The sequence below is a fragment of the Panthera tigris genome, chromosome B2 (genome assembly GCF_018350195.1).
Source record: "Panthera tigris isolate Pti1 chromosome B2, P.tigris_Pti1_mat1.1, whole genome shotgun sequence".
Classification (NCBI taxonomy): Eukaryota; Metazoa; Chordata; class Mammalia; order Carnivora; family Felidae; genus Panthera; species Panthera tigris.
The window spans coordinates 3,609,939-3,637,554 of record NC_056664.1 but is presented as its reverse complement, the minus strand read 5'-3'; the positions used below and the strand labels follow the sequence as shown (position 1 = coordinate 3,637,554).

General features: G+C 50.4%; 1 protein-coding gene, 1 long non-coding RNA gene and 7 other non-coding genes across 12 annotated transcripts; 8 read left to right on the top strand and 1 right to left on the bottom strand.

Moving 5' to 3' along the window:
* Nucleotides 1-2,211: 2,211 nt before the first annotated feature.
* TRNAR-ACG lies at nt 2,212-2,284 on the top strand. The gene has a single exon. It is a non-coding gene; the product is annotated as a tRNA-Arg (tRNA).
* A 511-nt stretch (nt 2,285-2,795) lies between these two features.
* TRNAV-CAC lies at nt 2,796-2,868 on the top strand. Its single transcript has one exon. It is a non-coding gene; the product is annotated as a tRNA-Val (tRNA).
* Nucleotides 2,869-3,219: 351 nt separating this feature from the next.
* HMGN4 (high mobility group nucleosomal binding domain 4) lies at nt 3,220-10,812 on the top strand. 4 transcript variants are annotated; one of them, XM_042985552.1, is made up of 3 exons: nt 3,220-3,344; nt 4,426-4,530; nt 9,126-10,812. In XM_042985552.1, exons 2-3 carry the CDS (start codon nt 4,514-4,516, stop codon nt 9,481-9,483), a joined length of 375 nt encoding a protein of 124 aa, XP_042841486.1. In that variant the 5' UTR covers nt 3,220-3,344; nt 4,426-4,513; the 3' UTR covers nt 9,484-10,812. The 4 variants fall into 4 exon arrangements, with proteins under 4 accessions (XP_042841486.1, XP_042841485.1, XP_042841487.1 ...); XM_042985551.1 differs by having other exon boundaries at nt 3,220-3,364; XM_042985553.1 differs by lacking the exon at nt 4,426-4,530.
* A 4,124-nt stretch (nt 10,813-14,936) lies between these two features.
* Nucleotides 14,937-24,169, top strand: LOC122238530. The gene is made up of 3 exons (XR_006217455.1): nt 14,937-14,981; nt 15,331-15,478; nt 23,804-24,169. It is a non-coding gene; the product is annotated as an uncharacterized LOC122238530 (long non-coding RNA).
* TRNAK-UUU lies at nt 20,101-20,173 on the bottom strand. Its single transcript has one exon. It is a non-coding gene; the product is annotated as a tRNA-Lys (tRNA).
* TRNAA-CGC lies at nt 22,008-22,079 on the top strand. Its single transcript has one exon. It is a non-coding gene; the product is annotated as a tRNA-Ala (tRNA).
* Nucleotides 22,637-22,710, top strand: TRNAI-AAU. Its single transcript has one exon. It is a non-coding gene; the product is annotated as a tRNA-Ile (tRNA).
* TRNAP-AGG lies at nt 23,714-23,785 on the top strand. The gene has a single exon. It is a non-coding gene; the product is annotated as a tRNA-Pro (tRNA).
* Nucleotides 24,170-24,845: 676 nt separating the features above from the next.
* TRNAK-CUU lies at nt 24,846-24,918 on the top strand. Its single transcript has one exon. It is a non-coding gene; the product is annotated as a tRNA-Lys (tRNA).
* The last annotated feature ends 2,698 nt before the right edge of the window (nt 24,919-27,616 follow it).

Below are 27,616 nucleotides of genomic sequence, written 5' to 3'. Positions count from 1 at the left end.
GCTACAACGAGTTGACTGTAAGATCCTCAGTAATACGGGTGAGCCAGCCAGCCGAACCGATGATTATTTCCCATGAGTTATTATTTCCAACCAGGTGAAAGGCTTTATTTAAAAGCAAAATGGAGGCTTCCCGGAGGAAGAAGAAATTCTGTCTTAAGACTGTAGCGTCAGCTCCTGCCTGAGATTTTCTAAACTACAGGCCTGCTCCGCAGATTTCAGACTCGCCAGGCTTTGAAATAGTCATTCATTCATTCGTTCATTCATTCATTCATTCATATTCTCTTACTAGTTCTGTTTTTTTTTTTTTTTTTTTTTTCTGGACTCTGTTTCTCTGACTGATACAACCACTGAAGAAAAGACTGAACGCTAGAAACTGGAACTCTCAGAAAAGGTGACCCCTAGAAAGCTCTCCAAAAACAAAGTGAAAGCATGCCTCGGCTCCTGTCGGGTTGTGAGCATCGCGGAGAACTTGGAGGCCGCTGAAGCTTTCAAAACCTGCCCAGCGAACGGAGGTCTCTGCAGACGCCGAGGAGAGAACATGTGGACGGGGCCTCCAGCTAGCCGAGTTGAAGCCCATTTGAGAGGTGCAAGACGCGACCCGCGGCTCCAGGGACGCCTTGGGGTCTGGCCTGCCTGCCCATCCTGGGTATGCGATGAGGGTAAAATAGAACCGAGAAGTACCCCGGTTTGCTTCATTTCTCAAAATTCAAGCGTGAGTGTTCGTGTTTCCAAACCGCTCTTGAGAACGGAAATCTCCTTTTGCTTCCTATAGGGAGGCGAGAGTCTGTGAACTCGGATGGGAAAATAAATCTTTATCTTGACCAACTTGATACTGAAATTTTGTGTTTTATTCCATCTGGAGTGTTGGCAACAAATTACTGTTGTATCTCAGCCCTTTTTATTTTGTCATTTTTGGAGATCACAAGTATTTCGCATCAAACTACAGTTGTTGCAAATTTCGTTAAATATCATGGATGCTCCTTAGTGCTTTGAAATTACGGTATCGATTAGACCTGCTGTACACTGTCAGTTAGTGCATTAATAGAGGAGCAAAAATATTGCCACAGCGTACGTTTTTAATATTTTGGTAACATATTTCAGTGCAACTGATTTCCCTTTGAAATCGTACGTATTTATCTTTTTTTCTTTCTAGCCGAAACGATTATTCTGTGAGGCAGTCCATAACCACCAAAGTGCCCTAGGCATACAAGTACAAAACCTGGCCAGAGGTCTCCTGTTCCATTGTCCAGGGGGAGATTCCTAACTAGGTCTACTAGGAGGTGATGCAGAAGGAGCAGGAACACCTTTATTATTCTTAAGGGCCGTTGCAACCTTATGAACCGAAAACGACTATTTTCTACGCTCAGTGGGTATGTTCTCAATGTCAGGCAGTTTCACTCGGTTAACAGCCGTCAACTCTTCTGCGATGCTCACCCAGGCATGGAGACGACGATGACCTCTCAAGAATTCTGGAGACTGAAACGCACACCTGGGAGATGCTTACTCGCTTCCTGAGAAAGCGAACACGCGCAGTCACGCGTGCGAGCTGACGATGCCCCTTTCAAAGGTGTCAAATTGGGAGTCGCAGGCCCAGCGGTAGGCGCGCAGGCAAGCAGGTGCTTAGCACAGAGCCTTGCTTGGTAAGTACTGAAACCCATTTTTTAACGACCGAAGGAGAGACAAGAGAGCACGCCAGATCACGCCGCCCCACCACGACCTCCAAGTCCCAACAGATCACATCCACGGTCCTCGCAAGCGGGGGGTCTGTGCGCGCTCTCGCCCCTCCAGGCTCTTTTCCCTGACACCCGCGTTTCTCTCTCGTTAATCACCGTCTCCGCCGGGCCTTCCTGGTCTCCCCGGTCTTTCTGTTTTCCTCCAAATGCTCATCATGATTATTCTCCTTATGTAGTGCTTCCCGGTCATCTTGTCGATGGACGAGGGACCACATCGCTTTTCTTCAGGGCTCCACTTCAGCGCCTCCGACGGTAACACTGGTTGCGGGGCGAACGCGTGGATGGCGAGGTGTCGCGGGCGGAGAAGACGCCGCGGAGGGGAGCACGGACGCCACGGAGCGAGCAGCCGGCCGCAGGCGACCGGCCGGGAGCCCAGCGGGCCAGCGGGGAGCGCGGCCCGGGCGCGAGCGCGCCTCGCCCGGACCCGCCGGCGCCTGCGTCCTCACGAAAGTATCCGCGGCGGCGGACGCCTCCGTGCGGGCCAGTGGCGCAATGGATAACGCGTCTGACTACGGATCAGAAGATTCCAGGTTCGACTCCTGGCTGGCTCGAGGCGGGGCGTGCTATTTTGCCTCTCCCGGGCAGAGCACCGCGGCGCGCCGTGGAGCCCGAAAACTCGGGCACGGCGACATCTGCCTTGCAGGTTCTCCGGGGCCAAGGAGCGCCGCAGTTACCGCAGCTGGCGGGGGTCCTCACGCCCCTGCACAGCAAGTTCCGCGTCTCGGCCACGCGGTGGCGCTGAGCAGCCCGAGGCCTGTGCATGGTCCCGGGGCGTGCCTATTCCGATTGAGAAGTAACCGAGAAGGGTCGCTCGTGAGCACCGAAGCCTCTCTTCTGTTTTCTCCCAATCTGGGCATTTCCAGAATAAACTGTTATGGATTTGGCTTCGAGTCTGTACACTGCGAGGGTCTGGCCCGCGCTCTTCACGGGCTCGTGTGGTGCGAAGAAGACGGGTGCACGGACGCATGCGCACACGAACGACACTCGTTTGCAGGAATCGGGCAGGCCGGGCGGCGTGTTCTGCAGAGAGAACCGCTCTCTCAGGGAGCCTCCCGCCGTCGTGTTTCCGTAGTGTAGTGGTTATCACGTTCGCCTCACACGCGAAAGGTCCCCGGTTCGAAACCGGGCGGAAACAAGGCTTCCCTTTTCTTCTCTCCGTTTTGTAGCGAATTCCTTAAAATTTTGTTTCCTTTATTTCCTTAAAACTCTCAGGTCTTCTTTCATACGTTCCCGCCTTCCGTCGTCTTGTCGCCGGGCCGTGGTGCGGAGGCGGCCCCGCCCGAGCTGGGCCGGGGTCCCGCGCACCCGGGCGGCGGCCTGACGTCTCGCGAGCGGAGACGCGGCTCTCCCCCGCTCGCACGCGGCCGCGCGGCCGCCCGCAGCCCCGGAAGCGGTTCCTCGCCGCCCGCCGCCTTCCTGTTCCCGGCGGGGCCCGCTCGGCGCGTCCGCCCCCGGCCCCGCGGCCCGCGCCGGCCCCGCCCCAGCCGAGGGCACCGGCGCCCGGGCCGCGGCCGGGAGCCCCGCGCCTGTCGGACGGCCGCGGGACTCGGGTGCGCCGCCGAGGCGGTCGTGTACCGGGGGCCCTCCCGCCGCCGCGCCTCCGGAATCACGGTGTGTCCGCCGGCCCGGGCGTGAGTCTCTGGGAAGGGGCGGAATTCCGGCGGCGCGTCGCCCGGACGCTGGGGGGGGGGGGTGCCGGGGGGCCGAAGGGACCGCGCCGGCCGGGCCGTGGCGGGTGGGTTGGCCTGGCCCACCCCCCTCGGCGTCCGTCTCCCCCACTCCCGGGGGCCTCACCTGCGGGAAGCCCCCCTCCCCGCCGCCCCGGGGACCCCGGAGGCCCGGGTCTGCCTGCGCTTTGGCCTTCTGCCCTCCCCGCCCGAAGAAAGTTAAGAAACGGACCCGCGGTGGGTTCTGCGTGTCGCCTCGAAGCTTGGGGTCACGGGCCGCACCTGCTCGGAATCGGGTCTTGAGCCCCGGTGTTTGGCCTCTGACCTCGGACCCCTGGTCTGCTTGCGTGTTAATTGGATCCATCAAAGGCTTTTCTGGCACAGGAGTCTCGGTATCCCACCCGACGGCCTCAGGATTTCCTTCGTAGATGATTATTACTACCACCACCACCACTGCTTCCGTTATTTCTATTAGGGCTGCTTTTAAGGGTCGGCCAAGCCTAGTCTCCCAGTCCGCGGGGCTCTGGGTTCCCTGACATGACTGATGCCAACGTGATGTGTTTACGGGCGTAAGAAAGGGCAGTCTTTACCTAATGAGCTTTCCTTCTCTCTCTCCCTCCTCCATTTTCATCCTGTCTCTGCCAAAAAAAGGACGTGATTTTATCATCTTGTTAATTTCCTCGTTAGCAAGACAATAAGGTTTGGCAGGTGGCCGATAGAAACTTGTCTAAGACATTTTCATTTACAGTCTCTTCCCTGCCACTCAGAAGTAGGAGGGAGTTCATGTGCCCAGAAAGCAGGCCGGGGTCTCAGGGGCCTGGGAGATGTTGGAGATTTGTCCTCGGATGCCAGTGGGCGGGAACACCGAAGCGAGTGTGCCCCAAGCCAACCAGTTGCAAATGGGTGACAGTTTCGTTTAGAAACCCGTGGCTCTCTGCTTCTCTTCAGACCAGGAGAACCCTGGCAAGATGCAGCTGCCCTACCCTTTTAGACACTCTGCCCTCTCTCACCTTTCCCTCCCCCAGGGCCCCTCACTTAACCCCAGATGGAAGCTCGGGCTGCAGGCCCTGACTGATCACGTCGTCTGGCAGGTGGAGAACAGACAGGCCCTAGATGGCGGCTGACGCCAGGTGGGCTCTTGTCCCGCGGCTCGCCTTGCACACCGTCTTTTCTTCGGTCATGTCCTTTATTGTCCCTTCCCCAAACTTGGTGTTAGCAGCCTTCTTCCAGGTCTCCCGTCCAACCCCAAAGCACTATCTTGCCCTGAGTAAGAGGCAGAGAGAAGGTGGCCTTGCGACTTTGGGGGTGGGATTGAGACCAGAACCCAGGTTAGAACTGGCTCCCAGAAATCCAGATCAGTAAATGCTGCTAAAATGCGCCCTGTGCGAGTCTGCTGGGAATGGGGTGGGGCATGTGTTGGATGGGGCGGGATCTGCTCCGTGGATACTGGAGACAGGCTTGCGAGGAAAGAGAAGAAACCATATGGGGGAAGGATTTTGAGAGCTGTGCCAAGCCTCACAGGGAATCTCACCCGGGATGTGCTCTAGGTCAGTGGGGTCTTTGCACTCGCCCCTCCTGCGTTAATGTGCAGGAGCTGTGTGACAAAATGCCACAGGCCGCGTGTCGGAAACAACAGAAATGTATCTTCTCCCAGTTCTAAAGGCTGGAAGTCCGGCATCAGGATGTTGACAGGTTTGGTTTCCTCCCAAGCCTCTCTCCGTAGCTTGGATGGTCACCCCTCTGTGTTGTCTGTGTCCCGATCCCCTCTTATAAGGACAGGAATGCTGTCGGATCGGGGCCCACCCATACGTCCTCATTTTACCTTAACTGCCTTTTTAAAGGCCCTGCCTCCAACTGCAGTCACGGTGTGAGGTCCTGGGGGTCAGGACTTCTACCTATGAATTGGGGGGGGGGGGTTGCAAATTCAGCTCACTTCTGGAGACTGAGATGGATGTATCACATATCCTGTTGACACAGTTTGGAGAATCCCCAGCAGTGCGTCTCCCAGAGGATTATAGCACAGCTGCTTCGAAGTTGGCGTTAGCAGGTTTCTCCTGCACATGAAAGCTAGGATTTACTCTTCATTTGACTATTAGGTGTTTTAAGCTATTTCTGCCAGTTAATTTAGACTTCCTAGGTCTCTTGCTAATGGAAAAATGCACATCTTCGTAGCTAACAGAAGCATTTTAAGGAAAGGCTGCTGCCTCTCCCCCGGGGGCTGCTGAGGGAGAGAGAGCCTCGACCTTACAGAACAAGCAGTCTGGTTAAATGAAGAGTTCTCCCGTGAGGTGTGCAACCTGGGAGAGAGTGATTCAGAATCTCACTGTGTTCCCGTTCTGTTCTCTGTTACGATAACACTTCCAAGGACAAAGCTGTATTCACAAAGGGGAACTGTTAAATTCCTAAAACTTGAAACACTGTTGCCCTGTCTTGATCATTTCTTGCCCTGGAGATAGCCATGGGAAGTCCTATTGCTGGATTCCCGCAGTTACAACATTAGGTAGATTTATCTGCCGGCCCGTAATAGTTCTTCCCTCTGACGTACACGATGGAATGTTTGTCGCCCTGTGAATTCTATATTTTATTGTCTGACAAATTATTTCTTCTTGTTTTAATTCTTAAAATATGGGGGGGGTTGTTTTGTTTTTTTGAATCAGTAGACTTCATTTTTTTTTTAAAGAACAGTTTTAGTCTTTCAGACAAATTGAGCAGAAAGTACAGTTTCTCCTATTATTAAAGTTTCTCTTCTTATTAACAACTTGCACTGGCGTGGTACATGTGTTAGAATCGATGAGCCAGGATTTCCACATAATTACCTGAAGTCCACAGTCTACATTCGGCCTCCCTCTTTGTATACAGTGGAGTTTTGCTAAATGCCTAATGTCACGTACCCACCATTAGGGTAACACACAGAATGGTTTCACTGCCCTCAAAAGCCCCCTGTACGCAGGGCGCCTGGGTGGCTCGATCGGTTAGGCGTCCGACTTCGGCTCAGGTCATGAGTTCGAACCCCGCATTGGGCTCTGCGCTGACAGCTCAGAGCCTGGAGCCTGCTTCGGATTCTGTCTCCCTCTCTCTCTGCACCTCCCCTGTCCATGCTCTGTCTCTCTCTGTCTCAGAGATGAGTAAACATTAAGAAAAAATTTTTTAAAAATAATTATGCCAGGACAACAGGGATAAACCCAGCCACCCTAGCACCAGACCAAATGATTTTCATGCCGTAAAAGATCTCTCAACGTTGCTTCCTTCATCTTAAGAGCAGCTGTCTCCCTGCCTGTCCCTCTCCAGGCACACCGTCACCACACGCAGCGTTAGCCTGTGGGATCTCTAGCATCCTCAATTATTTTCTTTAAAAATCATTTTCTGTGTTGTGCCAGAATGTGGGTTAAAAAACACACACACACACCTTTTGTTCTCTAAGAATTGTTCAAGCATTTCTTTAGTGGTGCGTTTGGGAGAGGAAATAAAAAGAGGATAAATTAGGCCTAAGTTCACGGAATGTCTGGGGACGCGTGTCCTCGGGTGAGGGCGGGCGAGTCCCCTGGGCCAGCAGACCCATGCTGCGCTTCTGTGGCGGCAGGGGCTTCGTGACCCTCAGGAATTTAGAATATTTAGAGGCGGGCGAAGGGCGCTGCAAGGGGAGAGAAGGGTCCTGCTAATTTCACATTAGCTTTTCACTGCATTGCTGTTCAGCATGAGAATACAACTGTCCCTCCTGTTCATATCCTTCCCTGTTCCCAAAGTCCCTTACCAGGTCCCAAGGGCAATACTGACTGATTCAGGCACTTTGGCTCTTTCTTCTTTATGCTAATATATTTCTCCCTCTATTGCACAAGGAGGAAGGGAGAAACAAAATTTTCAGCGGCTCCGGTCATGGTGAAAAAGTGGGGAGAAAAATGGCTAATTTGATACTTTAGCACGATTTACAGGTGGGTCCTTTTGTTAGCCAAGGAACATAAAATCAAAACCAGGTTTGCTCAAGGATCAGGTTTGCCCACGAAGTATCTAGATAGTGAGGTCCAGCAAAAACAACACAACAGAACTTTGGAGCAGTTTAGGGACAAGGTAATCTTTTTTTTTTTTTTTTTTTTTTTTTTCCCCTCAAAACATTGTGGAGTGGGGCAGGGCAGAGGTTACAGAATTCCCCAGGAAATGTGTTCAAGGGTGGGGGGTGGGCAGAGGTCTGAGCCACTAGACTTGGCCTAAAGCTTTAAATTTTTTTTTTTAACGTTTATTTACTTTTGAGACAGAGAGAGAGCATGAACAGGGGAGGGTCAGAGAGAGGGGGAGACACAGAATCCGAAACAGGCTCCAGGCTCCGAGCTGTCAGCACAGAGCCCGACGCGGGGCTCAAACTCACGGAGTGAGAGATCGTGACCTGAGCCGAAGTCGGCCGCTCAACTGACTGAGCCACCCAGGCGCCCCTTGGCCTAAAGCTTTAAAAGAGTTCCCTTGCCACTTGAGAATGGCAGCCACAGCCCCGGGTCCTAATTACCCGACCCCAAATAAATCACCTTCTGTTCTGTGTGCTCCTGTCCCACCCCCAGTCCAAGGAAGAGAGTGCTACCTCACCCCTTCCTCTGGACCCCCACCCCGTCTCCAGCCACCGGCTCTTTCTCGACTCCCGTCGATGTGGCTCTTGTCCCGATTTTTACCTTTATCCCTTATTTTGTTGTCGTTGTTGTTTTCTGTTTTGGTTTTACTACATGCTTGCGGTGTAGACATGTCATTTGGCTGTATGCTTGTCAGTGGATCTATACTGTACATATTTGGCAATCTGTTGTTTTTGCTCAACATTACGTGCTTGAGATTCATCCTAATCTCTTCGTTTCTGCTGCTGACTCGCGTTCTTTTGCAGCGATGCTAATAATGGATTGATCTCTTCTGCTACTGAAAGGCCAGTGGGTGGTGTAGAGGTTCGTAAACATTCTCATAGGGATTTCCTGTGTTCATCTCCAAGAATTCCTCTAGGTAAACACCCAGAAGTGAAATTGCTTTTCAGGATATTTTCAAATTTAATACACTAATTTACACACAAATAAACAGCACAGCCCAGCAGTGCATGATGCTTTAATTGTTCCACATCTGCTGGGCACTTGATTTTGTCAGGCCATTGAGTTTCCACCAATTTGATGGCCGTGAAATGTCAGTGTGTCTTTCTCTGTGTTACTAGTGAGGTTGGGCATACTCGTACGTGCTTATTCACCATTCGTGCTGCTTCTAAGAAGTTCGTGTTAACACTTTTGCTCATTGTTTTAAAATTTTCATTTTGCCCTTCTCTCATGAATCTGTAGCCATTCTTTTTTTTTTTTTTTTTTTAATTTCTTAATGTTTATTTTTGAGAGACAGAACACAACTTGGGGAGGGGCAGAGGGGGGGGGGGCACAGAATCCCAAGCAGGCTCCAGGCTCCGAGCTGTCGGCACAGAGACCCACACGGGGCTCGAACTCGTGAACTCTAAGATCATGACCTGAGCCCAAGTTGGAGGTTCCACTGACTGAACCCAGGCGCCCCAGGAATTCTTTGTATATTCTGGATTCGGATCCCTCGTCAGTTCTGTGTGTTAGGAATATCTTTGCCCAGCTTGTAATGTATCCTTTTACTTTTTTATACTATCTTCGATTTGTACAAGTTCTTCATTTTAATACAGTCAACCTTGAATTCTAATGTAGTTCCATCTGTCCGTCCATCCCGTAATGGCTTACACGCTTTGTGTTTGTTACAGAAATCTTCCCGGAAGCAGCGTGAGGAAGGCAGAAGCCGCCGCCCTCCCTGGCCTGGCGAAGCCACCCGCCACCATGCCCAAGAGAAAGGCAAAAGGCGATGCTAAAGGTGACAAAGCCAAGGTGAAGGGTGAGCCGCAGAGGAGATCCGCGCGGCTGTCTGCCAAACCCGCTCCCCCAAAACCGGAAGCCAGGCCTCCAAAGGCCGCTGCCAGGAAGGCCGAGAAGCGGCCCAAGGGGAGAAAGGGGAAAGCAGAGGGCGACAGGGTTGGGGACAAGGCCGGGGACAAGGCCGGGAAGAACCCGGACGCTTCCACGGCCCCGTCACAGAAAGCAGAAGGCAGCGGGGACGCCAAATGAAATGTACTTTTTTCCTAACTCACCTTCTAGTGACTCTGCTGTTCGAGATACTGTCTGTCTTCAATCAACTTTTATAAAAGTGTAGAACTTGGGCTCTTATTTCCGACTTCCGCCGTTGGCATACAAGACGCATTGTTGTTGTCCCCCGTGGAAAGCGCAAATCCCGCTGACAGAACGTCTCCGGGGCCCGATTGAAATGGGGGGGGATGGCGCCTGTGTCCTCACTGTTGAAGATTATTCCTGGTTCCCGGGAGGGGTCTCGTGTCAGCCCCCCGGGCTCAGAAGCCTTCCGGCACGGAGAAGCAAAACCTCACGGCTTCTCTCCCGAGGCGAGCAGCATGCACTGGCCTTCCTGGAATAGTCATGACGCGGCCTTGGCACCCCCAGCCTCCTGTCGGGTGATCACACTCAGGCCTTCTGGCCATAACATCAAGATGGCCTTGCCCCAAAGAGCCAGGATTCCTGTGTGTAGTTGGCAGGCGATCCCAGTGGCCATCCTGCACTTTTTAGCTCCTCTCCCCCACGTCAGAGTTGACCCGTGAAAAGATCTCACGTACCTCATGCGAACTATCCACGCCTCCCGAGAATGTCACCTTTTCAGAAGAGCAACAGAAGACTGTTGACTTGGGGGGGGGGGGGAGTTTGAATGTTGTCGGGTGTTGTGTGGATCGATTGTCACCCGTGTCCTCCTGGAAGCGGCTGGTCCTGAAAAGTATCTTATAAAAGCTGAATACATATTAGCCTGGTGGGAGGGGGATCATTTCCTACCCACAGCCCTAGGGATCTTCTTTACTGCACCTTAAACAGGGTTTTACGTTTCACACTTGTCCACAGTCTTCTCTGCACTGATCGGCGCGCCAAGTACGAGATAGAAGTTCCATGTAATATTTTGTCCAGGTGGATAAGCAGTGGTCGTCGCTGCACCATTTTCTGAAGAGTTCATTCCTTCCCGTGGATCCGGAACACCAGCTCTTTCGAAAATGGAGTCTCTTGGGGGTGGGTGGGTGCGGGGCAGGGCGGGTGTGGATGCTCTTCTGACTCACTGGTCAGTTTGCCCAACCCCACGGCAGTGCAATATAGTCCTGAGCACTACAGCTTTTAGAAAGAGGTCTTGGTATCTCAGGACAGATCTCACCTCCAGCTCCAAAATAAAATCTCCACCAAACTTGTCTTCTTCGGGAGCATCGTGGCCATTCTCAGCCGTTTGCTAACGGCTTTTAGAGTTAGATTTGCTACAACTTTTAGATTGATCAGGCCTTTTATTTTTAAATGTTTTTTAATGTTTATTCATTTTTGAGAGACAGAGGATGAGTGGGGGAGGGACAGAGAGAGAGGGAGACACAGAATCCCAAGCAGGCTCCAGGCTCTGAGCTGTCAGCACGGAGCCTGATGTGTGGCTCGAACTCACGAATCGCGAGATCGTGACCTCAGCCGACGTCGGACGCTTAGCCGACTGAGCCACCCAGGCACCCCTAGATTGACCAGTTCTAAAACAAAACAAAAATGCTGGAATTTTTATTGGATTTATATTGAATTCATAGACTAATTACAATGTTGAGTCTTCCCTTGAACATGATGTAGCTCTTCATTTATTTAACCTTTTTAAGTGTCTTTCAATAAAGTTTTATAATTTTCTCCATAAATGTCTATTGTTAATATTTCCTAGGGACTTTATACTTTTTTATGCTATTTTTGTGGTATATTTTTAGTTCCTGCATTTTCTAGCTAGTTGATTTTCGTATCCAGCATCTTTGCTGAACTCTCATTCGTGTAATATGTGTGTATATTCTTTTGGGCTTTCTACATAAGTAAACCATATGTTGTGTATATGCAAACAGTTTTGCTTCTACACAATGTTATTCCCTTTTTTACTCTTTCTAACGCTGGGCATTGTCCAAGTTGCTAGGGGCACAACAACGAACAAAACAAAGGCGGCTTTCGCCAAGCTTCTATTCTGGTGGGGGGAGGGGTAGAAAATACCCAAACTTATGTGACGAGGGGCCTTAAAAGTGGGTGCTATGTAGATAGGGTGGTTAGGGAAGTCCTCCCTGATGAGGATGACGCCTGAGCGGAACACTTAAAGAAATAAAGGAACAAGAGAGGTCCACATGAGGGAAAAGCGTTCCAGCAGAGGGAACGGCAAATGCAAGCAGGAGGTGAAAATGTGTTTGGCTGTTTGGCTCGCTGAGGGAGAACAAGGAAGCAGAAGAGGAATTGGAAAGAGGGTGGACAAGAGTGTCTCTGAACATTATGGGATACCGTTAGAGTTTCAGACAGAGAAAAACAATCTGAGTTGTGGAGGGGGGTGTGGGCAGGCAAAAGGCTGTAAGGGACGGACAAAAGGAGGAAGATCCGCTAAGTGGCTGTCACTGAGTAGCAGGAAACTATTTTAGCAAGCTGCCTTACTGTCCCCCTGCTCGACTGTCCCCACCTCATTTTGCCTGGTAACCAGCAAACATGTATCTGTGTCTTCTCTTTGCCAAGCAACAGATTGGGGCCGAAGAAAAACATGCCCTGTCCTCAGAGTCCAAAGTCAAATGCAGTAAAGTCACCACATGGTACCGTGCCTGGTGTGGGGCTAATCCCGCAGAAGATCCTGACGGTGATGCCAGAGCAGGAAGGGGTCCTGGGTTGTTTTGACGCTTAAGCAACAAAATGAAAACAGGAGTTAGTCAAGCAAGAAGTCCTTTAAGCAAGAAGGAGTGGGGGAAAGCAAGCCTTCTAGAAAGAGCAATGACATTTGCAAAGAGGTTAAGAGAACATGGTGCATAGTAGGTGGTCAATAAATTGTTGAATCCAAAGAATGATTTAAATGCATCACCAAGTAAATTCTAGCAGGTTTTTTTTTTTTTTTTTTTTTTTACAGTAAGGAAGTTCTCAAGTGCTCACTGTTTGCCAAACACTGTCCAGTGATTTCCATGCGTAAGTTTATTTCCATGACCCTATGAGCTGAATATTATTATCCCCATTTTACTTTACACTTAGTGACACTTGAGACAAACAGATTAATTTGCCTTGAGGTCAGACAGTGAGTGGTAAAATCCGTATTAAGACCCGGGTCTACAACTCGGGGGGTTAGAAAGCCCCTCATTGTTGGAAAGATCAGCGGTATAAATTTCAAATGTAATCCATCCAGTTTCTGAGTAAATTAAGGAAATTGCCCAAGATACCACTAGAAAACAATCAAATGCAAGCTATCCACATGCTAAACAGTTGTGGTTTCCAGCGAAGACAGGTAGTAATGAAAGGACACTAAATGCCAGGGGGATGTACTGCGTTTTTAAAAATTCAGGATCGTGTTCTGATGGAGCCGAAGGATGGAACCCACGAACAAGGTTAAGAGCGGCACAGGCACCAAATTTATTAGGGCGAGAATGAAACAAAACTCCCGCTACCCACTACCCGGGAGGGGCTCCTTACAGAGGAGGCCTGTTTAGACAGTCCTCAGCGTGTCAGGAGGGAGTTTATCAGCCTGGTTAGTGGCCAAACACATTTTACAAGAGGGCTTAAAATCCGGGGCATGATTTAGGGCCATTCGCAGCTGGATATAGGGTATCTCAGTCTATTTGCTTGGTTTCCTGCAGGAATGATAATTTCAGTAGTCAGTAGGGGCCCTGATGAAAAATAGGAAAGACAGAAACCCATCAGGGTCTAAGAGACATTCCAACACATGTCGTCCTTACAGCCGACTTCCCTAGGAAACAGTCCCCAGTTGGGATCTAATTTAATCATGCACGGACTGGTTTCGGCCGGCTCTGAGTGGCGTTCTCTGGGCCAGAGGCGGCTAGACCAGGGATCTGGAGGGGCCCACATTAGACCAATGAGGAGGAAACCTCACAAGGGAGTCTAAAGAGTGGCAGCCGTCCTGGTGACTTAGGTGGCCGTCCCACGCCCAAGACGGACAACTTGGTGTAAGGACAGGAATAAAGAGAGGGCATCAAGTTTCTGGTCTTAGCATTCCTGCCAGGGTACTAACTTCCAGCCAAAAGGCAGCCTTTCTCCTCCCTGCGGAGGAGCCACGGGCACCGGAGGCCTGCAGCCTGAGCAACTGACATGAAACTGTTCCTCCAAAAGCCCCTGAAATAAAAGGAAAGGGGAGCGGAATTACCAAGTTAGCGCTGGGGCTCAGAGTCCAGATGAAAAAACTCAAAGCCCCACGTAAGGGCGCCACAGTGCTAAAATTATAAAGTGAGGTTCATGAGCAAATGGCTGAGAAAGAATTCTTGAGGTGTTTTCTGGTGGAAAAAGGTGATTTTACTACAGCAAAGGGACAGGACCCCGGGGGCAGAGAGGGCTGCCCCCGGGGTTGTGAGGAGTGACTGGTTACATACTTTCAAGTCAGTGGGGGTGAGGATAAGTCAGTCTCTAAGGAATTTGGAAGCAAGGTTTCAGGACGTTGAGGGGCGAGCTGCTAAGGTAAGGTTGCTTTTAGTCTTTAATGAAACAAAAACATTAAGGCAGCAGGGCGGCCATGAGGTCCTCAAGGTCACGGTCTGCACATCTAGCAGTCGGCTGCCAGCGGCAAGGAGATTTAAACTGCATTTCTCTTGCCTTCGTTTCCCTCATCAAGTGGTCATATGGAATTTATTAGAAAGGGTTATTTATTGTTACTTTTTTCTGTACAAAGAGGCTACGGTCTTAGCCAAATATTTCTAAGCGGGGAGAGCAAATTAGGAAATAATATATCAGCCCTGAAACCTCTCTGCCCACTTTTCCTGTCTGCAAATTCCTCAATTAACACCCTGGTCTGTGAATATTTTGAGCATGTGGGTGTCTGACACCAAATAGACGAGCGATCCAGAGTTTTCCAGAATGACACTTCTGACCCTCGAAAGTGAGTCAATGGTCCTGGCAGAGCTAGAAAGCCGAAGGAGGGAAACGTATTTTCCTGGATCCACCCCTGTCCCTCCCAGTTCTGTTACGGGGTGAACTGGGAAGACCCTGGGGCCTGGGGCCTCCACCCACCCACCCACCCACCCCTGGGGTGAACTGGGAAGACCCACCCAAGGAGTCCCCGAAGGGTACTGGTCTTGTCACAAGAAATTCAAGGACACGCGTGCAGCACAACCAGCCACACAAGCGGGAAAGTTTATTAAAGGGAAAAGTACGATCTCGAGACACCAGAGCAAGCGGCTCGAGAGAGACAGAGACAAAGAGAGACAGAGACAGAGAGGACAGCCGCCATCCCCGAGGGGTTGGGTTCCCCCCTCCCCCATGTTTCACCGCCGGTTGGGAACCGGGGGACAGAATGTTCAGGACTCGGGGCTGGTCTCCCACGTTTCCTCCTCTCTTGCTCAGAGCCTCCCGTGCTGGCGCCGCCCCCCGGGGCCCGTCCCGTCCGTGAGACTTGGAGATAGTGAGGCCTGCGGTGTAGATAACGGGCATCCTGTCTCAAGTACGAGCCCCTGGATGGGTTTGGCCGGGGTTGGGGGGCGGGGTTCGGGGGTCGTGAGCCAACGGCCAAGAAACAAGTCTGGAGACGTCTTGGGTGCCAAAAGGTGATTGTATATAACCGCCCGGGGACAGGACCCGCGGACAGGGAGAGATGCCCTGGGGTTGCTAGGAGTGACGGGTTCTCTGTTTTTGGGTTTGCAGAGGGCAGGAAGGTAGAGATAACCTGATTCTCTAAGGAAATTTCTGTCCGCTGAATGCAGCGCCTACAGGGCCTTGGGGGCCTGGCTGTGGTTAAGATAAGGCTGCTTTTTGTTTTCAATACAACAGCGACAGCAAGGCAGCGGTGAGTTCCTTTCTGAGCTCCGTTCTGGGGGCCTCAGGCGTCTAGCAGTGGATGCAGGTCGTGAGAAGGTGTAATTGAAGCCACATTTCTCCCGCCTTTGTTCTCCTCAGTGGGAAAATGTCTGTGACTTCTGCTGGTGACGGAACCACAGACGCTCCTGACGGTGGTTGGCTCCCTACGTTCCTAGGGTAAGGGTACAGCCAGATTTCAGCTCCAGCTCGGAGATCTGAAAGGTGCAAATGTTCACCAGTCCCCAAGGTAAGAAACCGTGCAAAAGCGCTTAACGCGGTGTCTGGCCCGTTGAGGGGCCCCCCAGAGAAGTGGATAGTGGCAATTTAACTATTGCTTTGCTCGTGCCCGTTCAGGTTTCTTTCGGGGAACCGGGGTAAAGCCGATCACATGAAGTGTTGGAGGGACCCCAAAATGAATCAGCGTGGAGCCCATGGCTTCAGGCATTTTTTAATTCACTTTTTGACCGAGGTACAGTTGAATACTGTGTTAGTTTCAACCGCCCCACGTAGGGACTCGGTGGTTGTGCACCTTGTGAGATGATCGCTGCCATTGTGTGGCCAACGTGTGTCATTTTACACAGGGACAAAAAACCTTCTGGGTGATGAGCATGTTCAAGATTTACTCTCTAGCAAAACTTGCAGCTGTGTAATAGAGTATTATTGACTGTGTGAACTTCGGTTACTTATGCATCGAACTAAATGTGTAATCCGCTATGGACTAAATAAATAACATATCTGCATTTACTTGTGTGTACGAATGCCTTTAGATGTGAGTGCTAAGGAGTGCTGTCCGCCCCCTCCAGCTGCGGGATAAAGGAAGGGAAAATTCGGTGGGTGTAGGGAGTCGGGGGTTGCAAAGTGAGGAGAAAGGGGGGACTCAGGCATGATGACATAATTTTAGGGGGCAATCCCCTGATTTATTCAGCATTTAGAGAGCTTCGATCGTGGCCACGGCTACAGCTCAGGCACAAGGGCCTTGTCCTCAACAGAGAGTGAGAAGGCCTTTCTCCAGAGGTGGAGAAAAAGCTCTCCCATCTGAGGAAAAGTAGGAAAAAAAAAACACACAAGTGAAAAGCTCCGAGGTTTGGCTCCACAGTTTCTAAATCATACATCCCTGCGAAGAAAGACTTAAAGGAGCCTTTGCACAAAGGACTTAGCTCTAAGCACCACCTTTGATTCCACTGCCCCTGCAGCGACCCGTTAAGCTGTGGTTAGATAACGCACAAAAGCAAAGAAGCATGGGATGGGGGAGAATACATTAGGCACAAAGCAGTTCACAAAGGGCCTTTCTCCTGCAAAGGATTTCAGATTTTATCCTGTCTGTCTTAAAAGCTTCAGCCCTGGGGGAAAGCCTGTCCAGACTTGCAGTTCACAAAAACCTCTGTGTCACTTGGGCTTTGGATGGTGGAATTGGAGGGAGGGTGTTGGAAGGAGAGGTTTCCTGACTGGAAAATCTACTGCTTTATTCAGCCCTAGAGATGAGGAAGTAGCAAATCAGCTGTCCCCTTTGCTGAAAAAGATAGCTAGAAAATGATTGTCATACCCCCACGGAGATGGCGGGAGCCAGAATTTGGGTGATGGGATGGGAGCAGGAAAGGAAATGAACTTTTCACAAAATTCTCTGCCCCCACTTCCTCTTGAGTATTTAAAGGGTAGACTTGGTGATGGGTTGGATACGGAGGAGTGGGGCGAGGAAAGGAAAGGAGTCTGAGAAGGCATCTAACTTCCAGCTTTGGATTCATGTGGGTGGTTGTGTAATTAACCAAGGTAAGGAATATGCAGAAGGAAGAAGGGACCGTGGGGTTGATGAGTTGCAAGAAATGTGAAGGGTCCAAAGTTTTACCCAACGTGCCAGCTAAACCTGCCATATGCAGTTTCACGGACGCTGGTGTAATTCACGAGACTCCTGGGTCCGAGACAATGGAAAGTCTATTATTCCAGTAGTAGCAATAACTGGATTATCAGCATTTTTTCCTCTGGTTCCCTGGCTCTAGTTTGCAGAGGGCAAAACCATGGCATCTGTACACGTGTGGATTCTGTTACAAGAGAGAAACCCTAAACCCATGGATGTAAGCACGCCTGTCCATTGCTCTAGAGAGACATTGTCTCTGTCTTCCAAGAGTGTTTGCTGTGCAAGCATCCTTGGAAAGAAAATCCAGAACAAAGGGGGCATTCATTGCCTTGCTAGCATTACATGAAGAAATGTGAGAGATTCATGAAGGATTACGTCCCAACACTGAGTTGCTTCACCAGTTGAGTTTTTTCTTTTTCTTCCTTCCTCCCTGCCTTCCTCCCTTCCTTCCTTCCTTCCTTTCCTTCCTCCCTCCCTCTCCTTCCTCCCTCCCTTTCTTTCTTTCTTTCCTCCTTCCTTCCTCCCTCCCTCTCTTTCTTTCTTTCTTTCTTTCTTTCTTCTCTTTCTTTCTTTTCTTTCTTTCTTCTTTCTTTCTTTCTTTCTTTCTTTCTTCTCTTTCTTTCCTTCCTTCCTCCTTCCTTCCTCCTTCCTTCCTTCTTCCTTCCTTCTTCCTTCCTTCTTCCTTCCTCCTTCCTTCCTTCCTTCCTCTTTCCTTCCTTCCTTCCTTCCTCCCTCCCTCCTTCTCTCTTTCTTTCTTTTTCTTTCTTTCTTTCTTTCTTTCTTTCTTTCTTTCTTTCTTTCTTTCTTTCACAAAGTCTTCAGAGACTGGATGAGTTGGTGGAGGGTATGTTCTCCTCAATAGACCAGAAGCATCAAAGAACATCCACAGAGCTATTGAGATCTACGTTTGTTATTTGTATACTCTTGCTGTGTGTTTTACATTTCAATAAACAATAGAAAAGAAGCTTGGCTTGGGGAGTTTAAATCTGACTGTTCGCCTCAACTCACCTGTCCAACAGAAGGGTAGACGACCCATGGGCATTTCTAGTAGCTGTTTCCTCTGGGCACCAGCCTCAGGGTAGCTGGGTCTCTTGAATGGAGGGTGCCAGCCACACATGTGGTTTTGTCTGGTAAAGCAAATGATGAGGACTAGTCGAGTATTCGGTGTTTGAAAATCGATGGAAACCCGTTAAGAGATGGGGACAATAGTGTAGAATGGAAATACAGTTCGTCTGTTAACTTAATCCAGTGCCATTTTATAATTTTATATGAGCTGCTTGCCTACTGGAACTGGAACAACATTCTTGGCAAGTCGGTCAATCGAGCGATTGCAGCAGGTGGATTCCTGTTGTTGGAGCCCAGGTAACACCCACCGTGTGGCTGCCCTTTCAGCCCACTAAAGATCCAGGGTGCAAGATGTGCAAGTTCAAGGGGTTGCCTTTTCTTTCCGTCCCAAGCTTCCCCCAAAGACCGAGAAAAGGAAACCTTTTGACTCTCGTCTAACTACACGCACTGACTGATGTCTGGTAGGTCCTTCGTCTTCCTGAACAGTGTAGCCACTCAACATTTATTATTTTTACTGCCTGGTGCCCTGAGACCATGTTGCGATCCGTTTGGATTTAATATTCGATTTTGTGACTTCCTCCCGCTGCCTATTTTTACAAGGTTGTGAGAGACGCTTGCCCTGTTGTGTTTAGGTCAAGTTAATGGAGGTTTTTTTTTTTTTTTTTTCTTTTGAAAAAGCTGTGAGTGTTATAAAGAAACGTCGTAGGGTCACAACCCAAGTGGGTTTCCTTATAGGCAGGAAAAAATTCTATGAAGCGACAGGCGCTTAGAGAAGATATTTCTTGTGTGACTCTAATAGCAATAAGAGTAACGATCATGTTGGATTACTTCTGCAGTTTTGTTTTTTGTGTTTGGTTTTGTTTTTGCAAAGTGCTATACTTTCTCTGAGGACTGAGCTCAAGGCCCTCATATTATGAAGCTGACATTCTGCCTACGGTGTCCCCAAGGCACCGGACAAGAAGTGTTCTGTTAGGGTTTTCCAGAGGTTTTGTAGCAACTTTGGTGATTTTTTTCATAGCATTGTAAAATCCCCTTTCTCTGTCATTCTCTGGATCACTTAGGATGAAATTTCTTCTTTGGGCGATTCCCAAACGGAGTCTCCTTCAGGGGCTTTCAAGTTCGTTCCTTCCGTGGTTCCTAGCAGGGCAGAGATGGTGTTGATGGCAGTGAGCTCGGGTGACTTGAGGTTTGGGGTCACTCTAGGAGAGGGGACTTGGATTTAGGGCAAGGGACAGGTTATGCAGCACAGGACCCGTCACCTTGTGCTATATGTCACATTTCATCTTTATGATTTCTCCAAGCCCCGTGTTTCCCAACGAGGGGGGAGCAAAATCAGTTTAATGGTGTGTGGCCTCCAGCATTGGAAAGAAGAGGATAGAGTCTGAACTATCAGAAGGCAATGAATGCGTAAGAGTAAGTGGTAATTCAGGCCATTTTCTTCCTCCTACATTTGTATGTCTGGGTCCAGATGTAAACTAAAGCTCAAACGAGTCATGGCCAAGAAAGTGTGGAAGCCGAGGCCGCCAGCCCCTGAGTTCTAAGTGCTGACGCTACAGCCCAGTAGTTTACCTGGGCTTCCCCGGAGCCGAGCAGAGCCGCGGACCAGAGAGGAGCCCTCCGGCGTGGGACAGAGGGAACAGTTCTGTGCTTTTGTTGCTTTTCAAATAAGAGTTTGACTTTTGATAACTTGTGACCATTGTCAATGAGACTTTCCCTTGTGCTCTGGAGGAAATGTTTTGTGTGTGTGCCTTAGACACCTGTCTGAAAGGCCCTTCTTGTTTTCTGAACAGGTCCTAGGTTATTCTGTGCTGTGCTCAGAATCCCCTCTCATTTTTTAGTGACATCAGAGCCTGTGATTTGAGATTATCTTCCTTCCTGTTACTATCTACTGGGATTAAAATGCAGGAATGGAGACGGGAAAAAACAAAACAAACACGACATAAAAGTGCTAACGCCCGAACAGGGACTTGAACCCTGGACCCTCAGATTAAAAGTCTGATGCTCTACCGACTGAGCTATCCGGGCTCGCATGCTGCTCCCTCAACACATCAACTATAGTCAATTTATCTGCAAACTTGAAGGAGAAAATTCTTTTAGAAGTTTCACTGGTGATTCTGGTTTGGAGCTATTCATTCACAAAATGCTTGTTAATACCCTAATTAGCATAGAAACTCAGTCACAATGAAAGTCTTCTTTAATACCCTGACCTAACTATATTATATGAATTATAATATTGCCCTGAATGTTTTCTTTCTCTCTATATACATGGCATAGATCAATATTAGATAGATATTATACTGTATAGAATTCTGAAGCTTCTGCTGGGAAGCTTCTAGGCTTCCCAGAGAAATATCTCAAATATTCTACATTTGGGCCCAAATAGAGCACTTTCCAAAGGAAGCCAACATGACACCGGCGCTTTTAAGGGGCAATTAAATCACCTTTTAGGCGGCACTTTGGATATCTGAATACGGGTCGAGAGCCAGAGGAAGCGGTTTGATTTTGTGCTGGGTCTCCGCTGTCTTTATTTATTTATTAACTTTTTAAATTTAGATAAACTTTTAATTTTTGAGTAGTTTTAGATGTGCCAAAAGGTTGCAAAAACATACAGAGTGCCCACATACCCGGCGTCCACTTTTGCTCGCACCTTACACGTGTATGCACTTTAAAGGGCACCAGTTAGAATACCGCGCACGTCCGCGTGTGCATTTCTCAGCTTAGACAGATAATGACCCACATTCGTGTGTCCCGCCGGGGTCGTATCTCTTCATCTCCCCCGGACACACACTGTCTTGAACTTGGGGCTTATGCTCCCTCTCCCGTTCTTTATAATTTGGCATCTATTAAGGTGTTTCAAAGTTCCCGAACAATATACCCTGGAAACTTCCGTCACAGAATTGAAACTTCAGGACTTCAAAAACAAACAAACCAGTCGCAGCTTTACTTAGGTATCTCTGTTTACTCAATCATCTTCTCAGTGGGTGTCCTTCCGGTCCAGCACAGTTTGGGCATGAGATTCTCGTGATCACTGAAAACGGGCCCTGCAAACTCTAGGGCACCCTAACATTTCCAGGGGCTGGGAACAAGGGTCCAAGAGAAAGCAGGAGGCCTTCTGCTGCCCCACTCCTCCCTGATCTTCTCAGCCTCCGGAGCCAGGCGTGAGGAGAGGAGGTCCATCCTTCTGGAAGCCCGCTTAGGGCTTTGGGCTGGAAACTCTGGATTGTGGGAGTGGCCGAGAGGGGAGTGGGGTGACTAAAGCTTCTCAATTTTAGCCCTGGACGCCCTGAGTCCCAAGGCAAACTGTGACCCTAGAAGACCTTCTGCTCTGTGCGGTCTCGAGCCCCCTGTATTACTAGTACCCTTTTATCTAGGCGGAAGGCCTTCCTTGGGTAGTTAATTCTGGAGCCAGTTTATTATCTTCAAGTAAACATATATCCCTTGTTCTGGGGCTCATTCGTTTCTTCCACTCCTCTCTCAGTTCAGCTGCAAGTTTGCAGCGATCTTATCAGCCCATAGTCGGCCTAACGTGGCTGCAGTGCCCCTCAGCCGTCCTTAAGGAAAGGAAAAAAGGAAAGAAAGAAACTTTTAAACTGGAGGTCCTCTCTCCTTTCTCTCAGTAGATTTTTCAGTAGTTGGTTCCCTCCTTTGGTCGCTAGGTTAAGTGCTTGACAAGGGTCCGATGGCTGGAAAGCTTCTTCCGCTCGGAATACTGATGTTGTCCCCTTAACCATTTCATGATTTTGCTGAATCAATAAAGGAAACTTTAACTTTAGTATTGAAGAAAATCTTAATTGCTGGGGGGAAAAAAAATAAGGTTGAAAGAATTGGGAAGAGTTATAAAGAGACGCTCTGTGTGGTTGGGGATGTAGCTCAGTGGTAGAGCGCATGCTTCGCATGTATGAGGCCCCGGGTTCGATCCCCGGCATCTCCAAACCGTTTTCCCTGCACCATCAGAAGCTGTGGCTATGTTTTTATAATGTGGAATCATTAGACTTCGTATCCTCGTCTTCGTTAATTTTCTAAGGCGTTCTTATAGCCACTGCATACAGAATCATGTGTGTAGAGAGGGAAACAGGACAACTGTAAGGTATTTTGCGAAATCTTTATCTGAAACCGATAAAACTGGCAACTTAGAGAAAAAAAAAACACCCAAGGGAAGAGATGGCCTAAGCGGAGCAGCCTGCCAATCAGCCCAGGGCCTACCAGTAAAAGGCTATTTGTAGTATCTGGCTGGCCTTTAAAGGCAGAGATAATCTTGGCCTGAAAATACAGAGGGTTGGGCGGGAGGATAAGGGGGTATTGCTAGCCACCTCGTTGCTGCGTCACCGCAGGAAGAAAGTAGGATGAGTCTTGGGAGAAGGACGAAGTCTAGGTCGGTGGGGCCAAATTCGACGTCTTGGATACACCACATTACTTACAGTATAAAAAAAATAAACAATAACCAGAGTACATTCTTGTAAGGACTTTGGAAAGGGGCCTGTCGCAGTTGGCCGGTTAGCTCAGTTGGTTAGAGCGTGGTGCTAATAACGCCAAGGTCGCGGGTTCGATCCCCGTACGGGCCAGTGGTTCGTTTTCTATTCGGTGTCTACTCGCCCTGAACGCTGACCTCCCCTTGTGTCCCCCGGAGAGGCGGCGGCGGCGGGGGACCACGGTCCGGGGGAGGACAGCGGCTTTTTGCTCCAAGTGCAGACCACCCCAGGGGAACCCCGAGCGCGCCCCTTGGCAAGCGGGCACGCTCGGAGAGTTTGCCCCGAGAAGCAGAAGGGCACCGGGACGCTGTAGGGGTGATTCAATTCATTAGGAGGAAAACGGCGTCGCCGAACGCTGCCCCCGAAAAGAGTCAGGAAACAAGTGTCTTGAATCACCGCGGCGCGGGCTCGCGTCCGTGCGGACTGAAGGCAGCGCTGGTCACGCAGGCGGGGGAGGAACCCGAGTGCAGAGAAGCCCGCTGTCCTCATTGAATGGATGGCCCCGTGAGGAAGGACCAAGCCGCCGGGCACAACCCACCCTGCTTCCGTCCGCGTCCTGGGGCCCGGCTTGCCGACGCCCGCGGCCCCTGCGTTCTGGCCATTTCTGGACGGGACGCCCCTGTGTCCGCCTCATTTTCCGCCACGGCCGGCTTTCGGCTCCTTAACGGTGTCCCCCGCTTCCCACACAGCTCATCTCCTCTGAATTCTCGACCCCGCGTCCCCACGGCCCTCCGAGCCACGCCCGCGCTCCGGCTACTTGCCGGGGACCCCGGGAGCAGGGGGCCGGCCGGGGGTCGTCCCACAGACCGGCTCCGCGAGGTGACAAGCAGCACCGGCTTCTGCTGCCCTCTCAGCGGCCACGGTCTTTTCTTACAGTGGATGGGCCGGCGGCCCTTGAGAAACAAGGCTCCGTTCACTCCTTACAGGGATTATTGGGTCGCGAGATGAGCCGGCGAAGTTCTGGGAGCCACAGAGCCGGAGGGTCAGAGTAAGGGTCGGTGGTAGTTACATTTGCCCAAATATGAATGAAATGCAAAAGATAAAATAAAGAAATTCACTAAATATTTAATATATTCAGAAGAGCCAGGAAGCGTGCGGCTCGTTGGTCTAGGGGTATGATTCTCGCTTAGGGTGCGAGAGGTCCCGGGTTCAAATCCCGGACGAGCCCTGTTTTGTTTTGTTACAGAAAAACAGGTGCAGCTACAGTTCAATGAAACCACTCGGCCTTCACGTGAAAACGCGTTCGCTGCATACGCTCTGGATCCCAATAAGTGACTTTTACTAAAAAAGAAACAAACACTGTTTAATTTTGGCTTTTACTCGGTGTTCCATCGGCTCTAAAGTGACTCTCGCAGAGGCAGATGTTTCTGGTTCTCCAAGTTAGTTCCAACTCCACGGTTGCGATCCGATCAAAGTGCAGGAAGACGATGGTCACATCTCCATTCAGTGTCATCCATCGTTCATTCATCACTTTTTTGTGGAAAAATAAGACAATGAGCTCTAGAGTTGGGGTTCTGGCAACCTTCGTCCAGGATATTTCGGCTTTCCTCGTTCGCACAGGGGTGACTATCTCCCCCCGCCCAATCCTTCAGGAGACTGAGGTTCTGCCTCCTCGTTGGGAGGGGACGCTTTCTCGCTTCCCCGGGGGGTGCTCTTGGTACATTCACTAAGCAGGTATTTGTTTACCATCTATTATGTTCAGTGAACTTTTGAGGTCAGTGGTAAACAAAACACACATTAAAATGAAATTGCACCCCCTTTCCCTTCTCTGCGTGTGTGAGCCTTGATGGTGGGGAAGTACAAAATATGAACAAGCGGTGGGAGGAGAAACCCGCAGAGACTGCCTGCGGGGCCACAGCCACAGCCAGAGGTGCCTCGTTGGGCCACAAAGAGGGCGCAAGGGCGCCTGGGCTTGGAAGAGCGATGGGGGTGCCAGGGTTGGAGTGATTCGCTCAGCACCCAGAGATGCCGGCCCTCGGATCCGGGAAACTTTCTGTGCCGTATTCGCAGCAGGTCGGGGGGGGGGGGGGGGGGGGGGGGGCGAGGTAGCGAAAGTGAGCCGGTTTGCACAGCAAGAATAACAGATAATGCTTATATACTTTGACTTTCACGTCGTCTTCTTTGGAAGGCAAAAACAATCAGACAAGACCTGGAGCCCTATAGTCGCAACAGGGCCAAGAAGAATTCGTATGTGCTCATAATAGATTGGGGAAGGCCTGACACCAACTGCCCGGCTAGCTCAGTCGGTAGAGCATGAGACTCTTAATCTCAGGGTCGTGGGTTCGAGCCCCACGTTGGGCGGTTGCCTTTTCCTTTCAACGTGTATTCTCCTTTTCTGTCCACTCACCTCCGAAGCAAGGCTCCCCCCCAATGTCAAGCAAGAGGAGTTTGGGAGGTCAACGCTTTTAAATGTGTGGAATGATGGAATCACCGGGAGCGGCCGCGGTTCACGGCTCTGCTCAGCTACGCCTAACGTGCTCTCTTACTCTTGCAGAGGTGGGCCTCATCGCCCCCTAGCGGGGAATGCATTTTTCTGGCCTCTTAGAGCTTTGTCTTGACATTGCAAGTCTGTGGTAGGGCATGAGCTTTGTATTTTTAAGCTCCTCGGATGATTCTGAAGCACGAAAAAAGGCTTAGGATGGAGGGAGAAGGACGCAGAGATGTTGGCAAAGCTAAAGTCTGAAGGTGGAGAAAAAAACGATCCAAACACAGGGAACAGTCTGATGGGCAGAGGTCAGAGGTGACAATGTCCAAGCAGAGTTTTGAGATCCACGACTCCACTTTCTGGCCCAAGCAAGTGTCATTCCGGAATAATGGGAGGCGAATTTGTTATTTCCACTGCCTCACACATCGGTTCGGTTTCTGATCACCTGCACCCAGACAGCACAATACACCTCCTAATTGTGGAAGGTACCGAACAGTCCATAATAGACTGCAACTGCCTACAAAATAAAATCTAACTATTTCGGCTTGTTTTTCAAAAGCCAAACTGCATTTCTACCCCCAACTCCTCTGAGCTCTCCACCCTCTAGAATAAACCTGCCCAGTCCAGCCACCGAGGTTCGCTCACTGTGTCCTCTTTTTCCTCCTACAAATCCATGCTGGTTGGGACTAGGTCGAGTCAGCTCTGTGCATGGACGATATTATCCCAGACAGGGGTGGATTTTGCCACCACTGACTGACTTGAAAACCATTCCCGTGGTCAAACTGACCAAGACTTTTCCAAATGTCCCTTTAGGAAAATTCCATCACGCCTGTCTTACTTTATCATTCCTTTGAAGCGTTCGTGGATTCACTGGCAGTGACTGATGAAACACCCATGACCGTGATGGAGAAACCACACACATACACAGCTCTTCATTGATTCTAAAAGCACAACGAACCACATATGTTCCTCTCACTTCCCTAACCTCGACCCGATGTTCTCTTCAGGCCTCAGGACAACTCATGAAAATGCTCTCACTTGAGTATCCACATCTGGCTGGACATGTGAGTCACCTGGCGAGCTTTGCGAATTTGATTCCTGAGCCCCAGCTCGGCCCTAGTGAAGCTGAATCTCCGATGCTTTAGAAACCAGGGCTTCCGAGGGGGTTCGTTTCATTTTAACACGACGGATTCGGTGGCCTGGCCCGGCTGGAGTACCACGAGGGGTCAGCATCTTACCGGAAGCCCTGTTTCTCGGTGTCTCGGGTTCAGAAACTTGACGTCGCGGGTCTTTTCTGCCATTCGCCCTTCCTCTTCCCAGGCACGTAGACTCTGCAGGGATGGGGTCCCGATTCCCCCAAATGAAACACATTCGTCCCTTTGTTCGTTCTGCACGCTCACTGAGAGCCACTCTGTGTCAGGAGGTGCTCTGGGGGTTGGGATTCATCGGTGGACAAAGCAACGACCCCTGCCCCTTACATTCCGCGTAGTAAATACACAAGTAAACGAAAAGCGGCGTTAGAGCGTGGTCAGGGTGCTGGGATCAGGTCGGGGCACGCTGCAGCAGGAAACGGGGCTGTCAGGTGAAGCTTCCCGAAGGGGACTTTTGAGCAAACAGGAGCCACGGTGTCATTTTCGAGGAGAGTTTCTAAACAGAGGACTCAGGCCGAAGGCAGAGGCGTGTTTGTGGCCGTGTGGTCTCAAAAAATGTGAGAGCTTGCAGGCTGTCAGGACTTCGAGCTGAGTGAGGCAGGAATACGTCTCAGAAGTGTCTGTACAGAAGAGTGACAGGGTCTAACCTACCTCTGAAAAGGATAACTGGCTGTCGCGACGGGAACAGATCTCAAGGGGACAATAGCGGTCACAAGGAGACCTCGTCAGGAGGCTCTTGGTGACCAAAGGTGTCAAGTCAGCCCGGAGGGGTCACAGGGCAGGAGCGGAGAAGTGGCCTGATTTCTGGGACTTCCTGGGGGTGCGAACGACAGTCAAGAAAAACTTTTAAAGTCAGAGGGCGACTTGGTAGATGTACACCAAGAAACAAACTGTTAGGGGACCGTGTGTGTGTGTGTGTGTGTGTGTGCACGTGCGTAGGCCAAATTCGTATGGAAGGTCGGCTAGGGTATAATCAGAGCAAAAAGAGACGGTGACACTGCTGGTGTCGCTGTAAAGACGCCGGTGTTGCTGGCTGGCTGTGCCCCACTGAGCGGGCGCCAGCCCCGCGGAATCGCGGTGTGGAAAGACTGCCTGCTTCTGGGCGCCGTGGAGTCACCGCCAATTACCGCTCTCCACGCGACCCTTCCAAAGCTTCCTTGTCTCTTTACCCAGGCGCCTGGATGACTATCGCTGATCGGTCACTCGCCCCCCGTGATGTTACACTTAGTCCCCAAACTATTCAGCATTTCACCTGCTCCGCTCAACTGCATCTGTCGTTGGGCACGGGAGTCACATGTTTTTCGCCACGTGGATTCCCCAGAGGTTGGAGATCCCGTCGTCGTGTACCCAATGACACCGAGAATCAAGAGTCGACATGACATGGATGAACAAGAAGGAACTTTCCTAGAGGGGTACACTGACC